Below are 23,066 nucleotides of genomic sequence, written 5' to 3'. Positions count from 1 at the left end.
TGCTTCCAGTTTGGCTCGCCCAATCTATGTGCATATTAAAGTCACCCATTATAACTGCTGCACCTTTATTGCATGCACTCCTAATTTCCATTTGATGCCCTCCCCAACATCACTACTACTGTTTGGAGGTCTGTACACAACTCCCACTAACGATTTACCCTTTAGTGTTCTGCAGCTCTACCCATATAAATTCCACATCATCCAAGCTAATGTCTTTCCTAACTATTGCATTAATCTCCTCTTTAACCAGCAATGCTACCCCACCTCCTTTTCCTTTTATTCTATCCTTACTGAATGTTGAATACACCTGGATGTTGAGTTCCCAGCCCTGATCATCCTGGAGCCACGTCTCCGTAATCCCAATCACATCATATTTGTTAACATCTATTTGCACAGTTAATTCATCCACCTTATTGCGGATACTCCTTGCATTAAGACACAAAGCCTTCAGGCTTGCTTTTTTAACACCCTTTGTCCTTTTAGAATTTTGCTGTACAGTGGCCCTTTTTGTTCTTTGCCTTGGGTTTCTCTGCCCTCCACTTTTCCTCATCTCCTTTCTGTCTTTTGCTTTTGCCTCATTTTTGTCTCCCTCTGTCTCCCTGCATAGGTTCCCATCCCCCTGCAATATTAGTTTAACTCCTCCCCAACAGCACTAGCAAACACTCCCCCTAGGACATTCGATGATTCTATCTCTGAAAGTTTACTAAACAGTTGAGCGTGACTTCTCGCAATAACAGGACCTGTTGGGCAAAGATTCAGTAATATTGATTAGACAGTCCTGCTAAAGATTGGCATTGGTTGCATGGCTCGCTTGAGAGCGGGGCGGAGCCGGCCGTTTGGCACAGACCGTGTGCAGCTGATGGTCTCAAAGACTGTCCATGTGGAGGCGCCGAGTTCTAAAATAAAACAGCTGGCCTTTAAAGCAGTGATCATCAGTTAACTATCAAATCTATCTTTCTGTGTCAAAATATTAATGTTACATATTATATTTTAGATTTATTAAAATACTTTCTTTTACATTTTTCTTGTCACAAATTAAGTTAATATTTTGGAGATAGAAAATGCTTTGCCTTCTGACAGATAATTCATCAAAAAATGTAGAATGCAGCTTCCATTTGTTATGTTTGCAACTATTTGAGTAAGTGTGACGATTGGAGATAGTTCCTAAACGTCAGCTGTTGCTTTCAGAATCAACACTTCTCGAATTGTATCATCATCTCAGTTAGTGAAGCTCTCGATGTCGAATTGTACCGGTGCAGTGTCGAAAATCCGGAGTGTTCTGGAATCTAGACTCCGGACCGATCGGTGGCAGGGTTGTCCGGAATCCGTAAAATGTTCCGAAATTCAGAACCACCACCCCGCCAACCTCGGGGCCCTGCCCTGCCGACCTCTGGCCTGGCCTCGCCGCCGCTCACCTTACCTCAAGGTCTCCTCACCCGCCCAACCGAACACCTTCTCATCGATGGGGCTGGTGGCCCGAACAGCTCCTCGACGAGGATCCCCCCACCCCCCTTTCTGACATTCCGAAATCCGGAAATACCTGACCCTGGGCTCGGGTATTTCCGGATTTGTGACGTCAGAAAGACGATCGAAAGTCCAGAAAAGCCGATCTCGAATTGTATCATAATCTCAGTTAGCGAAGCTCTCGATGTCCATTTGTGGTTGGATTCTCATCTGTTACATTTGAAATGAGCTGTTGCCGGTTTTGATCAAATTAATAATCTCCATGTTGAGTGTGAGTGGTTTCTCTTAGGTGTTTTTGAAACATCCCCACTTTACAATGGTTCTAACGCTGGAAATCATTACTGTACGGAACAGATGAATGAGTCACGGACAGATACCTCGGTCTCAACCGGCAATACTTTATTAAAAGTTAAAACACACACACCTGCACCTAGTAAAACCACACACAACCTGGTGTGTAAAACAAACGCATGCAGTACAATACACAGTGTGGTCTGTCTAAACAGGCCCCTAACACGAAGTACCCACATCTAAAACACCTCCCCAGAAAACCCATAAAGCTTGGTTGGGACACACGACATCCTTTCACACTATGCGGTGGTCTTAAAGATGCGTGGGCTGGGCTCACCAATTGCCCCTCTGGCTTACTCGCTGCTTCTCCCGATGTGGCGTATCTTCTGGCTCCGTACCAAACTGTGGTATTCAAGTCCAGTCTCAGGATCAGCCTCCCAGTCGAAGTAGCAAGGCTCTCTTGGCTCGTAGATGGCGGTTTCTTCTCTCTGTCTTTGTGCGTTGCAAGCAGGCGTAGAGGAGGGGAAAGAGAGGTGGCTTCCCACTGCCGTTCTTATACCTGCAAGACTGCTTAAAATCCACCTGTCCTTCTCGCCTGAGGCTGTCCAACTGAAAAGAAAAAGTCAAGTCTTTGCCTGCTCCTTTGTCAACTGGGCTGTCCCTCCATGAGTGGCTCCGATGAGTCTGTGGTCAGAATAGCTTCCCTTTGTCTTTCGATGGCCTGAAACCCTGGCCACTTTACTTAATGCCTCACTGATGGGTTCCCAAACCATGACAAAAGGCACCCATTAACCATGATGTGCCTGCATTCACCATTCTCATTCCCACCCAGTTGATGTGTATTCAACTTAAACATGTTTGTACCTGCTGCAGGTCAGCTTTTCTGCTATACAGTGAATATGTCCCAGCAAAGTTCAAAACTTGTATGTCCAAAAGTTCACATTGGTGTTTTCGCCGAATCTTACATGAGATCACATGAGAACAGAACATTTTATTGCCTTCTCCTTTCTGAAAAGAGAGGAAAAAGGAATCTTTCAAAAATAAAACACTGGCCCGGATAGCCCTTTCCTTCGCAGACAGCAGGAAGCTGATGAGAACTCAGATTCCCGTTTCGGGTAAAGGAAGTGAGTGTTTCGCTCACATGCTCCCAGCGTTGGAGGGGATGGCTGAGATGGCATCATTTTGATATTGAGCGTATTCATTTAGCTCAGATGGTCATAATTCTGCTTCGAAGTCACACGGTTATGGTTTGAGCTGTGTACCCGGTGTTTGAGCTTCTAATCTGACTGGCACTCCAGTGCTCATTGCCACCTATATCATCCTTCAGAGGAGATGTTAAACCAAAGCCTGTTCAAGTGCACACTACAAATCCATGGCACTTTTTGGAGACAAATCGGGATTTTGCTGGGTGTGATGGTCAGCATTTCTCCTTCAGCTAATACGCCCCAAAGCAGGCTGTTGCTCATTCATCTTGTGGCTGTGTGCAGGATCTTTCTGTGCACAAATTGCTTCTACACAACAAAGTAATTCATTGTATTTAAAGTACTTAAGGGCATTTCTGAGACATAAGGCACTACACAAAGCTTTCCCAAGGTCTTGAGCTGAACTGAGTAAGAATTAATATTCCTACATAATTACCTGGCACTCGGTCGCATTGCTGATGTGCATTGATGCAAAAGGCCTGTTTTCAGTACTAAAGGAAACTGGGTTTGTGCACTCATTATTGGCCCTTCATGTAAACAGATTGGTGCTGTTACTGAGAAAATCCTAGAATCATGCAGAGCACAAGGAGGCCATTCGGCCCGTCGTGCCTGTGCCGGCTCTTTGCAAGAGCGATCCAATTAGTCCCACTTCCCTGCTCTTTCCCATAACCCTGCAAATGTTTCTTTTTCACGTATTTATCCAATTCCCTTGTGTTACCAGGCACTTAATTACTTTTTTGGTATGTTTAGAATCGGTTGAGGAACCTCTTCAGATTCTTAGTGAGTTCAAGTAGTGAACAGAGATGTTTTTAAGGAGCAAGGTGTAACTGTTGCTCAGAAAGTGACTCTAACAGGGTGCTCTGCTGCTCAATGACCTCCGTGATTCTTGGAAATACAGCGCAACATGGGTCAGGCACCGTGAACCCATCTCGGGACCGTACCTGATATAAACACTAATACGTGTAGTCTACAGACCACCTAATCGTGGAAGGGAGGTGGAGGAAGAAATATGCAGACACATTGGGGAAATGAGTAAAAAAAAAACATAGAATAGTAATCATGGGGGATTTCAATTACCCTGATATTAATTGGATGGAAGAGTTAGGTAAAGGGGATAAGGGAATAGAGTTCCTACAATGTATACAGGGCTCCTTTCGAACCCAATATATAAAAAGCTCAACAAGGAAGAATTCGTTATTGGATCTAGTAATGGGGAATGAACCAGAGCAGATAAGAGAAGTAAAAATACAGGAACATCTAGGCAATAAACCATAAGATGATAATTGAGAAGGACATAAATATGATGAAAACCAGGGTAATAGAGTGGAGAAAAGCTTATTTTGAGGGGCTGAGAATAGAACTTGGGGAAAATTAAATGGTTAACAATATTGGCAAACAACGATGTAGAACAGCAATGGGAAACATTTCAAAACAGTGTTCAACAGAGTGCAGGAACAATATATTCCGCTAAAGAACAAACTAAACACTAATGAGACTCCATGGATGAATAAAGCCATAAGGGAACAATTGAGTGTAAGGAAAGAGTCATACATTAAGTACATAGACAGCAGGGGAGTGCATGATAAAGGTGAATACAAAAAGATTAGGAGAGAAGTAAAAAAAATGCAACTAGGAAGGCAAAGAGGAAGTATGAAATTAAATTATCAAGGAACATAAAACAAAATATTAACATATTTTACAGGCACATCAATAAAGAAGGAAGATTAGGATGGAATAGGGTCATGAGGGGATAGACAGGATAATACCATGGGTAACGGTAGAGAGACGGCAGAAATATTAAATCATTATTTTGCCTCTGTAATTACCAAGGAGTTAGAACAGGTGGACATGACATTGGAATTTGAGATTAGTAATGAGATAAGTGCATTTAAAATAAAAAGAGAGGGTATATTAAATAAACGAATCAAACTCAAAGGATAAAACCCCTCGTCTGGATATATTACATCCATATTTTAAAATAATCTAGGGAAGAGATTGCAGAGGCATTAACAATTCGTTAGAAAAAGGTGTAGTGCCAGAGGACTGGTGGATAGCTAGCTTAATACCTATATTTAAGGAGGATGATAGAACATGTCCAGGGAATTATAGTCCAGTCAGCTTAGGAAAAGTAATGGAATCCCTGCTAAAGGAGAAAATTGAACATCCAGAAACCAAAAATATAATAATGAATAATCAGCATGGATTTCAAAAGGGAAAGTCTTGTTTGACCAACCTCATTGAATGTTTTGGAGAGGTAACAGAGAGAGTAGACAGTGGTGTGTAGTAGATGTAATATATCTAGATTTTTAAAAGGCCTTCAATAAGGTGCTCCATAATAGACTGATGAACAAGGTCAGAGAATGCAGAGTCAGGGGACAAGTAGCAGAATGGATCACAAGCTGGCTTCAAGACAGAAAGCAGAGAGTAGGGGTAAAGGGCAGCTATTCACAGTGGCAGAAGGTGGGTAGTGGTGTTCCACAAGGATCAGTGCTGGGACCTCTGTTGGACATAAGAACATAAGAATTAGGAACAGGAGTAGGCCATCTAGCCCCTCAAGCCTGCTCCGCCATTCAACAAGATCATGGCTGATCTGGTCGTGGACTCAGCTCCACTTACCCGCCCGCTCCCCGTAACCCTTAATTCCCTTATTGGTTAAAAATCTATCTATTTGTGATTTGAATACATTCAATGAGCTAGCCTCAACTGCTTCCTTGGGCAGAGTATTCCACAGATTTACAACTCTTTGGGAGAAGAAATTCCTTCTCAACTCTATTTTAAATTGGCTCCCCCATATTTTGAGGCTGTGCCCCCTAGTTCTAGTCTCCCCGACCAGTGGAAACAACCTCTCTGCCTCTATCTTGTCTATCCCTTTCATTATTTTAAATGTTTCTATAAGATCACCCCTCATCCATCTGAACTCCAACGAGTAAAGACCCAGTCTACTCAATCTATCATCATAAGGTAACCCCCTCATCTCCGGAATCAGCCAAGTGAATCGTCTCTGCAACCCTCCAAAGCTAGTATATCCTTCCTTAAGTAAGGTGACCAAAACTGCACGCAGTACTCCAGGTGCGGCCTCACCAATACCCTGTACAGTTGCAGTAGGACCTCCCTGCTTTTGTACTCCATCCCTCTCGCAATGAAGGCCAACATTCCATTCGCCTTCCTGATTACCTGCTGCACCTGCAAACTAACTTTTTGGGATTCATGCACAAGGACCCCAGGTCCCTCTGCACCACAGCATGTTGTAATTTCTCCCCATTCAAATAATATTCCCTTTTACTGTTTTTTTTCCAAGGTGGATGACCTCACATTTTCCGACATTGTATTCCATCTGCCAAACCTTAGCCCATTCGTTTAACCTATCTAAATCTCTTTGCAGCCTCTCTGTCCTCTACACAACCCGCTTTCCCACTAATCTTTGTGTCATCTGCAAATTTTGTTACACTACACTCTGTCCCCTCTTCCAGGTCATCTGTGTATATTGTAAACAGTTGTGGTCCCAGCACCGATCCCTGTGGCACACCACTAACCACCGATTTCCAACCTGAAAAGGACCCATTTATCCCGACTCCCTGCTTTCTGTTAGCCAGCCAATTCTCTATCCATGCTAATACATTTCCTCTGTACCTTTATCTTCTGCAGTAATCTTTTGTGTGGCACCTTATCGAATGCCTTTTGGAAATCTAAATACACCACATCCATCGGTAACCTCCATCCACCATGCTCGTTATATCCTCAAAGAATTCCAGTAAATTAGTTAAACATGATTTCCCCTTCATGAATCCATGTTGCGTCTGCTTGATTGCACTATTCCTATCTAGATGTCCCGCTATTTCTTCCTTAATGATCGTTTCAAGCATTTTCCCCACTACAGATGTTAAACTAACCGGCCGATAGTTACCTGTCTTTTGTCTGAGAATTTTGGTAGATTATAACGAATGCATCTGCTATAACTTCCGCCATCTCTTTTAATACCCTGGGATGCATTTCATCAGGACATGGCGACTTGTCTACCTTGAGTCCCATTAGCCTGTCCAGCACTACCCCCTAGTGACAGTGATTATCTCAAGGTCCTCCCTTCCCACATTCCCGTGACCAGCAATTTTTGGCATGGTTTTTGTGTCTTCCACTGTGAATACCGAAGCAAAATAATTGTTTAAGATCTCAGCCATTTCCACATTTCCCATTGTTAAATCCCCCTTCTCATCTTCTAAGGGACCAACATTTACTTTAGTCACTCTTTTCCGTTTTATATATCTGTAAAAGCTTTTACTATCTGTTTTTATGTTTTGCGCAAGTTTACTTTCGTAATCTATCTTTCCTTTCTTTATTGCTTTCTTAGTCATTCTTTGCTGTCGTTTAAAATTTTCCCAATCTTCTAGTTTCCCACTAACCTTGACCACCTTATACGCATTGGTTTTTAATTTGATACTCTCCTTTATATCCTTGGTTATCCACGGCTGGTTATCCCTTCTCTTACCGCCCTTCTTTTTCACTGGAATATATTTTTGTTGAGCACTATGAAAGAGCTCCTTAAAAGTCCTCCACTGTTCCTCAATTGTGCCACCGTCTAGTCTGTGTTTCCAGTCTACTTTAGCCAATTCTGCCCTCATCCCACTGTAGTCCCCTTTGTTTAAGCATAGTATGCTCGTTTGAGACACTCGCCCTCAATCTGTATTACAAATTCAACCATACTGTGATCACTCATTCTGAGAGGATCTTTTACTAGGAGATCGTTTATTATTCCTGTCTCATTACACAGGACCAGATCCAAGATAGCTTGCTCCCTTGTAGGTTCTGTAACATACTGTTCTAAGAAACAATCCCATATGCATTCTATGAATTCCTCCTCAAGGCTACCCCGTGCGATTTGATTTGACCAATCGATATGTAGGTTAAAATCCCCCATGATTATTGCCATTCCTTTTTCACATGCCTCCATTATTCCCTTGATTATTGCCCGCCCCACCGCGAAGTTATTATTTGGGGGCCTATAAACTACGCCCACCAGTGACTTTTTCCCCTTACGATCTCTAATCTCCACCCACAATGATTCAACATTTTGTTCATTAGAGCCAATATCATCTCTCACAACTGCCCTGATATCATCCTTTATTAACAGAGCTACCCCACCTCCTTTCCCTTCTTGTCTATCTTTCTGAATTGTCAAATACCCCTGTATGTTTAATTCCCAGTCTTGGCCCCCCTGCAACCAAGTTTCTGTAATGGCCACCAAATCATACCCATTTGTAATGATTTGTGCCGAAAACTCATTTACTTTATTTCGAATGCTGCGTGTGTTTAGGCAGAGTGTTTTAATGTTAGTTTTTAAATCACAATTTATGTTAACGATTTAGACTTTGGAATCAAAAACACAATTTCTAAATTTGCAGATTACACCACATTGGGGGAATAGTCAATACTGAGGAGGACTGCAATAAATTACAGGGGGACATTAATAAACTTGCAGAATGGCATATAATTAGCAAATGAAGTTCAACACAGAAAAATTTGAGGTATTACATTTTGGTAGGAAGATTAGGGGGGTCACTTATTACTCACACCGAGTGGGATAGAGGATCAAAAGGATCTCGGATACAAATACACAAATCACTAAACGTTGCGACACAGGTTAGCAAGGTCATAAAAAGCAAACCAAGCACTAGGGTTTATTTCCAGAGGGATCGAATTGAAAAGTAGGGAAGTTATGCTAAACCTGTATCAAACCTTGGTTAGACCACACTTGGAGTACTGCGTACAATTCTGGTCACCATGTTATAATAAGGATATCTAGACTTTCGCCTTCATTGTCGGTGGTTTTCTCAGTGGCACAGCAGTTTTTTGATGAAAAACTGCCTGGCGAAAGTTTCCTCTTTATTTTTTTAAAAGAGTACCGCCTACGTTTTGAAAAGTCCGCCGGGTAGCGACCGCCCACATGCACTGCTGAGAAAACCGCCAGGATCTACATTTGGCCTTAGCGGGGACCCATACACACCGCCGAGGACACTGCCCATGGAAAGCTGCCGGAACAGGGCGGTAGGTGAGTACCCGACAAAGAAAGGCAAGTTAAAGGTTTTTTTAAATTATTTTTTAATTTCTAAAATGGCGATTACGTTAAGTGTCTTGACAATGTTTTATAACTCTTTATTTTTTGTTTAACTGAAAAAATATTTTTGGAGTTTCCCCCCCACCTTAAGCCCAACCGCAGCCTCGGACAAAATTTTAGTACTTACCGTCCATTCTGGTAAGAACCGCCCGTTTCATCTAGTTTCGCCCTTAACCGCCGAGAATATTGCTGCAAGATCCATTTTCTTGCCGGGTGATATTTTTTTACTGTAATTATGGAAATTTTCGCCAGCGTTAGTTGCAGAACGTTAGCGGTGTTTTTGGGCGGCAATCGGGCGTTGGGGTTGAGGGAGAGGTGGGGAGGGCACTTTAGGGAAAGTCCAGCCCATAGAGGCACTGGAGAGTGTGCAGAGAAGATTTACAAGGATGATACCAGAAATGCGAGGGTATATACATCAGGAAAGGGTTAACAGGCTGGGTCTTTAAAATGATGAAAGGTTTTGATAGAGTGGGTACAGAGTGGGGAAGAGCATAACTAGAGGCCATCAATATAAGGTAGTCACCAAGAAATCCAATAGGGAATTCAGAAGAAAATTCTTTACCCAGAGAGTGGTGAGAATGTGGAACTCACTGCCATAGGGAGTAGTTGAAGCGAATAGTATCGATGCATTTAAGGGGAGGCTAGACAAGCATATGGGGGAGAAGGGAATAGAGGGTTATGCTGATAGATTTAGATGAGGAAAGATGGAAGGAGGCTTGAGTGGAGCATAAACGCCGGCATGGACTGGTTAGGCCGAATGGCCTGTTTCTGTGTTGTATATCCGATGTAATGTAAAAACCAGCCTCTGTCACATTCGGTGTACAAATGGGGCACTGCACTTGTACAAATCATGGCCTTAGCTGGATTGATCACTGCAACTTTGGTGCTCCTGTGTATTGTAGTGAAGTCCGTTCAGCTCAGGAACCTGTGGTAGCCTGCCTGGAAGCTGGTCTGAAGCAGAGACCACTTGAAATATCTCCCTGGCCCCAGGATAGGTGCTTGGACACAATCCCAGTCAAATTCAACCTTAAGCAGCTGTGTGATGTCCGATGTACAAATGGTGACTGTGTAGAGTCTCGCAAAGATCTCTCAAATCTGTGCCGGTTGTGAACTGGGAAGTAAATCTCTGTGTGTATCTATGTCTCTCTCTCTCTGTCTCCCCTTCTCTCTCTCTTTCCCTCTCTCTCTATTATATGGTCCTGATATTCTTATCCCAGAGGCCAAGTTGATATGTCCTTACTATACAGTATAAATGCACACAAGGCCCTTACTTGAGAGAAGGTCACTCTGTGACCAGTTACCTTTATTACTAAGTGATGAAGGTGGGTGGAGCTTCCCCTTTTATACCTGAAAGTCCAGGTTAGGAGTGTCTCCCAAAAGTTCACCCCTTGTGGTCAATATTCTCAAGGTGTACAACTTAGGTCAGCTTATACATGGGTTACAATGATAGTTGAATACATAACACAAGTAATAACATTTCTGTTTGTCTTTTAACCTTGAAAATAAATCTCAGTAGTTTATCTTGCGTTCCAGCCCCAATGGCTCAGTTTGCTGTTGATTGGAGATGGTACATTGTGTTTGAGTTGTGGCACTGTGCTTCATCAATCGGACAGGGGTTTCTTCCTGTCACTTCCTTCAGTGAATTTTGTAATTTGACCTGGCTTTTGGAGAAGGGGAGGGTTAGGGCGAAAGAGGCAAATAGGTAATTCTTGTCAGGAGAGTAAATCACAGAGCAACTGCCCGTGTCCCAGCTTACGTCGGGACTGTGGATGAGTCGTCTGCGGAATGCAACAGGCAGCATTGGCTTGGTAGACTGGAATTTCACTTGATTACCTTTTTCGAAGGTTTACCTGTGGTTTGTTCGTTCTCCCCTCAGGAGATTGTGGGTGTTCTGATCAGTCAGGTTGTACAAGGTCTGTGGGGCAGTGGCACTTTGCATCCTGTGTTCTTGGATGGAAATTTACTTGGCATGTTATGTAAAAGAGTTTTGCTGCATTTCTGATTAAGATGTTTGGTTGCAGGATCTCATTTCACCAGGATGGCTGTTCTTCAAGTCCGCCCAGTGCTGCAGAAACTTGGGCTCCAGGCCTTAAACACTGGTTTTAGGGAATTCCATATCTCGCCAAACGGTGCATCCAAAAATCACTATGAAGTATTAGTGGTTGGAGGTGGAACTGGGGGAATCACCATGAGTGCTCGGATGAAGAGAAAACTGGGTGCTGGGAATGTAGCCGTGATTGAGCCGAGCGAGGTGAGTTATCCATTTCCCTTTGTGGGTTTACACCCTTCATCTTGTCACTTTAGTTCCGTATCTCCCGCTGTGTGGCGGAGCAGTCTGCGATATATTGGCCATTGACAGAGCAACTGACCCTGGACTATGTTCCCCATTAGCAAGGTCTGAGTTATTGCAAATACCTCCCTGGCAACAGCCTCGGGGAAGCATGCTGAAATTCAAACATAGAAACAGAAAATAGGTGCAGGAGCAGGCCATTCGGCCCTTCGAGCCTGCACCGCCATTCAATAAGATCATGGCTGATCATTCACCTCAGTACCCCCTTCCTGCTTTCACTCCATACCCCTTGATCCCTTTGGCCGTAAGGGCCATATCTAACTCCCTTTTGAATATATCTAACGAACTGACCTCAACAACTTTCTGCGGTAGAGAATTCCGCAGGTTAACCACTCTGAGTGAAGAAGTTTCTCCTCATCTCGGTCCTAAATGGCTTACCCCTTATTCTTAGACTGTGACCCTTGGTTCTGGAACTCCCCAGCAATGGGACCATTCTTCCTGCCTCTAACCTGTCCAATCCCGTCAGAATTTTATATGTTTCTATGAGATCCCCTCTCATTCTTCTAAACTCCAGTGGATACCAGCCCAGTTGATCCAGTCTTTCCTCATATGTCAGTTCTGCCATCCCAGGAATCAGTCTGGTGAACCTTCGCTGTACTCCCTCAATAGCAAGAACGTCCTTCCTCAGATTAGGAGACCAAAACTGAACACAATATTCTAGGTGTGGCCTCACTACGGTCCTGTACAACTGCAGCAAGACTTCCCTGCTCCTATACTCAAATCCTCTAGCTATGAAGGCCAACATGTCATTTGCCGCCTTCACCGCCTGCTGTACCTGCATGCCAACCTTCAATGACTGATGTACCATGTCACCCAGGTCTCGTTGCACCTCCCCTTTTCCTAATCTGTCACCATTCAGATAATATTCTGTCTTCCTGTTTTTGCCACCAAAGTGGATAACCTCACATTTATCCACATTATACTGCATCTGCCATGCATTTGCCCACTCACCTAACCTGTCCAAGTCACCCTGCAGCCTCTTAGCATTCCCCTCACAGCTCACACCGCCAACCAGCTTAGTGTCATCTGCAAACTTGGAGATATTACATTCAATTCCTTCAACTAAATCATTGATGTATATTGTAAATAGCTGGGGTCCCAGCACTGAACCCTGCGGCACTCCACTGGTCACTGCCTGCCATTCTGAAAAGGACCCGTTTATTCCGACTCTCTGCTTCCTGTCTGCCAACCAGTTTTCTATCCACGTCAATACATTACCCCCAATACCATGTGCTTTAATTTTGCACACTAATCTCTTGTGTGGGACCTTGTCAAAAGCCTTTTGAAAGTCCAAATACACCACATCCACTGGTTCTCCTTTGTCCACTCTACCAGTTACATCCTCAAAAAATTCAAGAAGATTTGTCAAGCATGATTTCACTTTCATAAATCCATGCTGACTTGGATCGATCCTGTCACTGCTTTCCAAATGCGCTGCTATTTCATCTTTAATAATTGATTCCAATATTTTCCCCACCACCAATGTCAGGTGAACCGGTCTATAATTCCCCGTTTTCTCTCTTCTTCCTTTTTTAAAAAGTGGTGTTACATTAGCTACCCTCTAGTCCATAGGAACTGATCCATAGTCAATCGAATGTTGGAAAATGTCTACCAATGCATCCACTATTTCTAGGGCCACTTCCTTAAGTACTCTGGGATGCAGACCATCAGGCCCCGGGGATTTATCGGCCTTCGATCCCATCAATTTCCCCAACACAATTTCCTGACTAATAAAGATTTCCTTCAGTTCCTTCTTTTCGCTAGACCCTCGAACCCCTTGTATTTCCGGAAGGTTATTTGTGTCTTCCTTAGTGAAGACAGATCCAAAGTATTTGTTCAATTGGTCTGCCATTTCTTTGTTCCCCGTTACAAATTCACCTGAATCTGACTGCAAAGGACCTACATTGGTCTTCACTAATCTTTTTCTCTTCACATAGCTATAGAAGCTTTTGCAGTCAGTTTTTATGTTCCCTGCAAGCTTCCTCTCATACTCTATTTTCCCCTTCCTAATTAGACCCTTTGTCCTCCTCTGCTGAATTCTAAATTTCTCCCAGTCCTCGCGTTTGCTGTTTTTTCTGCCAATTTATATGCCTCTTCCTTGGATTTAACACTAACCCTAATTTTCCTTGTTAGCCACGGTTGAGCTACCTTCCCCGTTTCATTTTTACTCCAGACAGGGATGTACAATTGTTGAAGTTCATCCATGTGATCTATAAATGTCTGCCATTGCCTATCCACTGTCAACCCTTTAAGTATCATTTGCCAGTCTATCCTAGCCAATTCACGTCTCACACCATCAAAGTTACCTTTCCTTAAGTTCAGGACCCTAATCTCTGAATTAACACTGTCACTCTCCATCTTAATAAAGAATTCTACCATATTATGGTCACTCTTCCCCAGGGGGCCTCGCACAACTAGATTGCTAATTAGTCCTTTCTCATTACACAACACCCAGTGTAGGATGGCCAGCTCTCTAGTTGGTTCCTTGACATACTGGTCTAGAAAGCCATCCTTAATACACTCCAGGAAATCCTCCTCCATTTTATTGCTACCAGTTTGATTAGCCCAATCAATATGTAGATTAAAGTCACCCATGATAACTGCTGTACCTTTATTGCACGCATCCCTAATTTCTTGCTTGATGCCATCCCCAACCTCACTACTACTGTTTGGTGGTCTGTACACAACTCACATTAACGTTTTCTGCCCTTTGGTATTCCACTGCTCTACCCATGCAGATTCCACATCATCCAAGCTAATGTCCTTCCTTACTATTGTGTTAATTTCCTTTTTAACCAGCAACCCCACCTCCTTTTCCTTTCTGACTATTCTTCCTGAATGTTGAATAACCCTGGATGTTGAGTTCCCAGCCTTGGTCACCCTGGAGCCATGTCTCCGTAATCCCATTTATATCATAATCGTTAATAGCTGTCTGCGCAGTTAATTCATCCACCTTATTACGAATACTCCTCGCAGTGAGGCACAGAGTCTTCAGGCTTGTCTTTTTAACACTCTTTGTCCCTTTAGAATTTTGCTCTAATGTGGCCCTTTTTGATTTTTACCTTGGGTTTCTCTGCCCTCCACTTTTACTATTCTCCTTTCTATCTTTTGCTTCTGCCCCCATTTTATTTCCCTCTGTCTCCTTGCATAGGTTCCTATTCTCCTGCCATATTAGTTTAAACCCTCCCCAACAGCACGAGCAAACACTCCCCCCAGGACATTGGTTCCAGTCCTGCCCAGGTGTAGACCGTCCGGTTTGTACTGGTCCCACCTCCCCCAGAACCGGTTCCAGTGTCCCAGGAATTTGAATCCCTCCCTCTTGCACCACTCCTCAAGCCACATATTCATCTGAGCTATCCTGCTATTTCTACTCTGACTAGCACGTGGCACTAGTAGCAATCCTGAGATTACTATCTTTGAGGTCCTACTTTTTAATTTAACTCCTAGCTCCCTAAATTCAGCTTGTAGGACCTCATCCCGCTTTTTACCTATACTGTTGGTACCTATATGCACCACGACAACTGGCTGTTCACCCTCCCCCTTCAGAATGCCCTGCAGCTGCTCCAAGACATCCTTGACCCTTGCACCAGGGAGGCAACATACCATCCTGGAGTCTCGGTTGCGTATGCAGAAACGCCTATCTATCCCCCTTACAATAGAATCCCCTACCACTATAGCTCTCTCACTCTTTTTCCTGCCCTCCTGTGCAGCAGAGCCACCCACGGTGCCATGAATTTGGCTACTGCTGCTCTCCCCTGGTGAGCCATCTCCCCCAACAATATCCAAAGCGGTATATCTGTTTTGGAGGGAGATGACCGCAGGGGAGTCCTACACTGTCTTCCTACTCCTGCTCTGCCTGATGGTCACCCTTTCCCTATCTGCCTTTGTAACCTTTACCTGCGGTGTGACCAACTCATTGAACGTGCTATGCACGACATCCTCAGCATCGTGCATGCTCCAGAGTGAATCCATCCGCAGCTCCAGTGCTGTCATGCGGTCTAACAGGAGCTGCAGCTGAATACACTTCCTGCACATGTAGTCGTCAGGGACACTGGAAGCGTCCCTGATTTCCCACATGGCACAGGAGGGGCATGACATGGGTCTGGGCTCTCCTGCTATGACTTAACCCTTAAAATAACATCATTTGGCAACAGTGCCAAAGGGTTCTTACTAACAGATAAGGAAAAAATAAAAACTACTCACCAATCACTTACCCTCTTGGCTGTGATGTCACACTTTGTTTTCTTTTCCTCCCAGGTCGGGGAGTCAGTACTGGTGGGGAAAACAAGACAAAGCAACACCTCCTGCTCCCACTTGCGCGAATTCTCCCGCTTACCAAACTCTTAGCTTTGCACTCTGAGCTCCTGCTGCACTCCGAACATTGTAAACATGTCTCAACATAACAGATTCCAAAGTGCTGATGTTGCTTGTGAATCAAAACATACGCAAAAAAATCAGCACAAAACCCAACTACAGGTTGAACCTCCCTTATCCCGAACCCTCCGGACCTCGCCTGTTCTGGATAAGGGATTTTTCCAGACGAGAGGTGGTCACGTTAAATTGGATGGTACAGGTACTGAGCAAGGGGATATCGGAGCTAGCTGGCTGGCTTGGGGATGGGAGTGCGCCAGAGAGATCTTGAGGTTGGGGGGATCGCGGGGTTAGGCCAGCGAGGAAGGACTTCAATTTGTTCATGTCGGAGTTCTGCGCATGCGCCACCCAATGGCCGGGAATGGTTCCGGACAAGGGGTGGTTCCGGATAAGGGAGTTCTGGATAAGGGAGGTTCAAACTGTACTGGCTTTTTGGGTCCTGCAGGAACCTCTTCAAAATAGAGCAGGACTCCAAGATTCCCATTTTATTCAAGGTATACGGTGGTGGGAATGATCGACAGTTCTCAGATTGAATTTGCCTCAATCTTGTTAAACTCACAAAATCGTTCAACTACCTTCTTTATCTTGGGTGAATGTACTTTAGTGACCTACAGTTTCCCCACGTCCCCCAAAACCACAGGTTCCCCCCCCACCCAAAACCACAGGTTCCCTCCCAAACCACAGTCCCCTCGCCCCCCCGAGCGCCTATCCCCCCCCCCCCCGAGCGCCTATTCCCCCCCCCCCCCCCGAGCGCCTATTCCCCCCCCCCCCCCGAGCGCCGATTTCCCCCCCCCCCCGAGCGCCGATCCCCCCCCCCGCGCCGATCCCCCCCCACCCGAGCGCCGATCCCCCCACCCCGAGCGCCGACCTTCCCCCCCCCCCCGAGCCCCCATTCCCCCCCCCCCCCGAGCTCCCATTTTCCCCTCCAGCCCTGATCCTCCCCCCACCCCCCAAAAGCCCACAGTCCCAGTGCAACATTGCTGGGATACTTTGGTGGGAGCCGGAGTTTAGAATCACACACCCTGTGCACAGGTTATCAGTGACGAGTGCTTACCAACGTGAGGTTCACAGCTCACCATAACATTGGGATTCGTGGAGATGAGCAGAAGCAGCAAAAACTTGTCGCACGGGGCCCGTATCTGTCGCTGGCTCTTGGCCTGCTTTGTGCAGTATAACCCCCGCATGGCCGCTTCATTTCAATGTACAGAATCAAGGTACCATTGAATTCCCCATCTATTTAGGACGCTTTCTCCCATTGGGAGCGGCAGTAAAGGGAGCGCCAAGTGCATTGCCTGAAATCCATTATTTTTGTGTTTTGTTTTAATTTTCCGGTATCTAATTAGCTGCGTGTCTTTCAGAAACACTATTATCAGCCCATGTGGACGCTGGTGGGAGCTGGAGCGAAACCCTTACACAGGTCAGGGCGGTCAACAGCCAGTGTTATCCCGTCAGGAGTCACGTGGATCAAGTCCCGAGTTCAGGAATTTGATCCAGACAAGAATCTTGTTCGTACTGATGATGGGAAAGAGGTGACTACGCTCTGTGTGGCGGAGCTGAGGGAGGGGGCGGTTGACTTTTTGTGGTTGGGAATCGGGAAGGTTGTATCTATTAGATCATAACTTTTTTTACATTTTATTTTAGGTCTCGTACAAATACTTGATTGTTGCTTTGGGATTGCAGCTGCAATATGATAAGGTATTGATATTTTACTCCATTCTATCCTGTGCTCAGAGTTTCCCATAAACATTCAAGTGTGTGGCGATCCCACGGGGCATTTTCAGGGTTTAGTTTCTAACTTGGGTTCATAGAATCATAGAATGGTTATAGCACGGAAGACCATTTGGCCCGTCGAGCCCGTGCCAGCTCTCTGCAAGAGCATTTCAGATAGTCCCACCCTCCGCCCTTTCCCCGGAGCCCTAAAAATGTTTTTCTTTCAGCTACTTATCCAACTCCCTTTTGAAAGCAGCGATCGAGTCTGCCTCCACCGCCCTCTCAGGCAGCGCATTCTACATCCTAACTACTCGCTGCATAAAAAAGCTTTTTCTTATGTCGTCTTTGATTCTTTTGTCAATTACCTTAAATCTGTGTCCTCTGGTTTTCTGGGGCCAATACGAACAATTTCTATCAACTCTGTCCAGACCCCTCACGATTTTGAACACCTCTATCAAATCTCCTCTCAACCTTCTCTGCTCTAATGAGAACAACCCCAGCTTCTCCAGTCTATTCACGTAACTAAAGTCCCTCATCCCTGGAATCATTCTCATAAAGCTTTTCTGCAGCCTCTTTAAGACCTTCACATACTTCCTAAAGTGCAGTGCCCAGAATTGGACACAGTACTGCAGTTGCTGCTGAAGCCCTCATCCATGCCTTTGTTATCTCTAGACTTGACTATTCCAACGCACTCCTGGCTGGCCTCCCACATTCTACCCGACGTAAACTGGAGCTGATCCAAAACTCAGCTGCCCTGTGTCCTAACTCGCACCAAGCCCCATTCGCCCATCACCCCCTGTGCTCGCTGACTTACATTGGCTCCCATTTAAGCAACGCCTCGATTTCAAAATTCTCATTCTTATTTTCAAATCCCTCCATGGTCTCACCCCTCCCTATCTCTGTAATCTCCTCCAGCCCCACAACCCCCAGAGATATCTGCACTCCTCTAATTTTGCCCTTCTGAGCATCCCTGATTATAATCGCTCCACCATTGGTGGCCGTGCCTTCTGTTATCTGAAGGTAACAGAAGGCACGGCCCCAAGCTCTGGAACTCCCTCCTTAAACCTCTCCACCTCTCTTTCCTCCTTCAAGACGTTCCTTAAAACCAACCTCTTGGTCATCTGCGCTAATTTCTACTTGTGCGGCTCAGTGTCAAATTTTTATCGCATAATACTCCTGTGACACCTCGGGACATTTCACTACGTTAAAGGCGCTATATAAATACAGGTTGTTGTTGACCTTCCTCTCTTTCTCTTTCGCTCTTTTTCTCTCTCTCCTTTTATGATCGCTCTCCTCTCTTTCTACCTCTTTCGCTCTCCTTTCTCTCTCTGCTCTTTTTCCTTTCTCTCCCTCCCTCTCGCCCTCTGAGTTGACACTTCACCATTTCTCCCACCTCTACACACACTTTTTGTTGGTATTTCATTCAGTAAATTTGCACCAAATGTTACTTGCATTTTATTGGCCGGTCATCTCATGTGATTTGTTCATTGTGAATATTTGGCCTATGAAGTTACAGGTTGAGTGGCCAATAGAATCACAGCTTTGTGAAGTCGCTTGACCTGCTCTCCAACACTCCGCCATCTGGGTGGTTGCGGTGCTGTGTCTGGGAGACGCCATTTCAGCAGCTGCCACAGTCAAACAGCGAGTAGGAGTGAGTGCTAGAGAGACAGAGAAACAGTAAATGTCTAATCACTGACCTTGGTCTATTCTAATCAGAAAACCTTTCCTGCAGCTTGTGCTGAAAACGTCTGAGAAACGTTTGTCCGAACAGCAGGTGGCCTGCTTGTACATTTGCCGGGTTTGAAGGTGTTTCCTGCACACAGCACTCTGTGTGTAGCAATTCCACACTGATTGTCATCGTCACCCACCTTGACCAAATAGAGCGAGTGACCCACAGCAGGTATCTCCACTCCTGCCTGCACCCTCCACAGACCGCACAAAGGATTCTGATGTCGCCTTGTTCCCAAGTCACTGCCACACATCCCCATGCACTCCTGCCCTCGCACGCCCCATTCCCCTCCGCCCCGTGCCCCCCAACCCCCTCCCAATGAATTGTGTAAAGCGAAACACAACTTAACTGCTGTCTGGGAAAGTAAATCAAACCAGCTCCCTCTGCTGGTCATACAGCCACCTTGCAATAAAGGCCAAAAAAAAAGTTTCAATTCAAAATGGAGAGGAGGGAGGGAATCTTCTCCTTCACACCCGGCCTGTCCCCTCCCCTGGGGTTGCAGGCGCCTTTTTTGAGACAGTTAAAACAGCTAGACTGCACAGTCATCTCTGCACAGTACTCCGCCGCACTGTCGGAGGGGCAGTACTGAGGGAGCGCCGCACTGTCGGAGGGGCAGTACTGAGGGAGCTCCCGCACTGTCGGAAGAGCAGTACTGAGGGAGCGCTGCACTGTCGGAGGGGCAGTACTGAGGGAGCGCCGCACTGTCGGAAGAGCAGTACTGAGGGAGCGCCGCACTGTCGGAGAGGCAGTACTGAGGGAGTGCCACACTGTCAGAGGTGATGTCTTTCGGATGAGACGTTAAACCGAGCTGCTGTTTGCCTTCTCACGTGACGATTGCATGACAGTATTGAAGAAGAGTAAGGGAGTTTTTCCAAATATTCTGGCCAATATTTATCACTAAAACATTTGTATCTTGCTGTGCACAAATTGGCTGCAGCGTTTCGCACATAACAGTGACTGCAACTTTGGCTGTGTAACACCTTAGGACGTTCTGAGGTCCTGAAAGGTTCTGTATAAATGTAAACTTCTCTGGAAAGCATTGCAGGATTTCGGAGAGGGAAACTCCACGGGTGGGGGGTGGGGTGGGGGTGCTCTGGGGTTGGGGCTGCTGGAGGAGTGGGGGGTAGGGGTGGGGCGTGCTTGGGGGGGTGGAGGGTACGGGGGAATGGGGTGGGGGGGGTGTTCTGGGGGTGGGAGTACAGGGTATGGGGGTGTTCGGGGGTTGGGGGTAATAGGGGTGGGGCATGCTTGCGCGTGGGGTGGTGCTCGGGGGATGGGGGTGTGCTCGGGTACGGGGGGATGCTCGGGGGACGGGGGTTGCTTGGTGGATGGGGGTAGGGGGGGTGCTCGGGTACGGGGGATGGGAGGGTGCTCGGGTGGGGGGGTGCTCGGGGAGTGGGGTACGGGGATGTTACTGGACGAGTGGCCCAGAGTATGTGAGTTCCCACCCTGCCAGTTAGAGTGTAATGTCTGTCGGTTCCCTGGGGCTGGCTGATCCATGGCTCCTGTCAGGCACCGGTCTGGCGACTCTAATGTTGCATTTTGTTCTTCAGATTAAGGGACTTCCTGATGGGTTCAATGGCCCCAAAATCGGTTCCAACTACTCTGTAAATTTTGTTGAGAAAACCTGGAAAGCATTGCAGGATTTCAGAGAGGGAAACGCCATCTTCACCTTCCCCAATACGCCCATCAAATGTGCTGGGGCCCCACAGAAGATCATGTATCTGTCCGAGCACTACCTCAGAAAGGTAACCACCTGCTCTGTCTGAAGTTTGACACAGTACAAGTTTTAAATCTTTTCCAACATCTAACAATACATTTTGGGAATGAACATTATACAAACATCCGCGGCTCTTACCTCCAGTCCCCGATCCCGGGAACGCTCCATCCCCCCGATCCCGGGAACGCTGAGTCTCAGTGCCCCTGTACTGACCAGCCCTCATTTCCCTGAGACTAAATTCCTTTCCAAAATGATTCCGAATGGGTCTGTGTCCGCACATTGATGTAAAATATTACAATTTCTTGTGTCAATGTGGCACTGTTTTTCTTGTTTTAAGATAGGGAAACGGGCCAAAGCAAATATTATATACAACACATCACTGCCAGTGATCTTTGGAGTGAAGAAATATGCCGACTCCCTCCTCAAGATTGTTAAAGCGAGAAATATAGATGTTAATTACAGACTAAACCTGATTGAGGTTCGTCCAGACAAGCAGGAGGCTGTGTTTGAAAGGTTGGACTTTCCCGGAGACACCAGGACTTTTCAGGTTCATATTATTTGTTTAATCCCGGCTCCCTCCCCTTCCGGCGGGGACCTTCGCACGCTCACTGCGCGCCCCCCCCCTCGCACGCTCACTCCGCGCCCCCCCCCTCGCACGCTCACTCCGCGCCCCCCCCCGCACGCTCACTCCGCGCCCCCCCCCGCACGCTCACTCCGCGCCCCCCCCCCCGCACGCTCACTCCGCGCCCCCCTCTCGCACGCTCACTCCGCGCCCCCCTCTCGCACGCTCATTCCGCGCCCCCCCTCGCACGCTCAGTCCGCGCCCCCCTCTCGCACGCTCAGTCCGCGCCCCCCCCTCGCACGCTCAGTCCGCGCCCCCCCCTCGCACGCTCACTCCGCGCCCCCCCCCGCACGCTCACTCCGCGCCCCCCTCGCACGCTCACTCCGCGCCCCCCTCGCACGCTCACTCCGCGCCCCCCCTCGCACGCTCACTCCGCGCCCCCCCTCGCACGCTCACTCCGCGCCCCCCCCGCACGCTCACTCCGCGCCCCCCTCGCACGCTCACTCCGCGCCCCCCCTCGCACGCTCACTCCGCGCCCCCCCTCGCACGCTCACTCCGCGCCCCCCCTCGCACGCTCACTCCGCGCCCCCCCTCGCACGCTCACTCCGCGCCCCCCCTCGCACGCTCACTCCGCGCCCCCCCTCGCACGCTCACTCCGCGCCCCCCCCTCGCACGCTCACTCCGCGCCCCCCCTCGCACGCTCACTCCGCGCCCCCCCTCGCACGCTCACTCCGCGCCCCCCCTCGCACGCTCACTCCGCGCCCCCCCTCGCACGCTCAGTCCGCGCCCCCCCCTCGCACGCTCAGTCCGCGCCCCCCCCTCGCACGCTCAGTCCGCGCCCCCCCTCGCACGCTCAGTCCGCGCCCCCCCCTCGCACGCTCACTCCGCGCCCCCCCTCGCACGCTCACTCCGCGCCCCCCTCGCACGCTCACTCCGCGCCCCCCCTCGCACGCTCACTCCGCGCCCCCCCTCGCACGCTCACTCCGCGCCCCCCTCGCACGCTCACTCCGCGCCCCCCCTCGCACGCTCACTCCGCGCCCCCCCTCGCACGCTCACTCCGCGCCCCCCCCTCGCACGCTCACTCCGCGCCCCCCCCTCGCACGCTCACTCCGCGCCCCCCCCTCGCACGCTCACTCCGCGCCCCCCCCTCGCACGCTCACTCCGCGCCCCCCTCGCACGCTCACTCCGCGCCCCCCCTCGCACGCTCACTCCGCGCCCCCCTCGCACGCTCACTCCGCGCCCCCCCTCGCACGCTCACTCCGCGCCCCCCTCGCACGCTCACTCCGCGCCCCCCCTCGCACGCTCACTCCGCGCCCCCCCCTCGCACGCTCACTCCGCGCCCCCCCCTCGCACGCTCACTCCGCGCCCCCCCCCCCGCACGCTCACTCCGCGCCCCCCCCCCTCGCACGTTCACCCCCTGCCCCCCCTACCCCACGCCCACCTCCCCCCCCCCCCCGGGACACACTCAGCCCAAGCGATAGGCAGGAGACTAACGTCCAGGGCTCTACAAATGCGAAGCAGTGGACAACAAACAGCCTGAACCCATTCTCACTGTTTC

General features: G+C 47.9%; 1 protein-coding gene across 1 annotated transcript in view; it reads left to right on the top strand.

Moving 5' to 3' along the window:
• The first annotated feature begins 8,856 nt into the window (after window positions 1-8,856).
• The window catches only part of sqor (sulfide quinone oxidoreductase), a 30,679-nt gene continuing 16,469 nt past the window's right edge, over window positions 8,857-23,066 (top strand). Inside the window, exons 1-6 of the mRNA XM_070859127.1 lie at window positions 8,857-9,021; window positions 11,088-11,317; window positions 17,146-17,316; window positions 17,429-17,482; window positions 20,780-20,974; window positions 21,284-21,493. Of these exons, the coding sequence (XP_070715228.1) occupies window positions 8,973-9,021; window positions 11,088-11,317; window positions 17,146-17,316; window positions 17,429-17,482; window positions 20,780-20,974; window positions 21,284-21,493 (909 nt within the window). The 5' untranslated portion in view covers window positions 8,857-8,972. The remainder of the gene's footprint in view (window positions 9,022-11,087; window positions 11,318-17,145; window positions 17,317-17,428; window positions 17,483-20,779; window positions 20,975-21,283; window positions 21,494-23,066) is intronic.

Source organism: Pristiophorus japonicus, chromosome 17 (assembly GCF_044704955.1).
Source record: "Pristiophorus japonicus isolate sPriJap1 chromosome 17, sPriJap1.hap1, whole genome shotgun sequence".
Lineage (NCBI taxonomy): Eukaryota > Metazoa > Chordata > Chondrichthyes > Pristiophoridae > Pristiophorus > Pristiophorus japonicus.
Note: the sequence above shows the minus strand (reverse complement) of the source record. Positions and strands in the feature narration are given on the sequence as shown.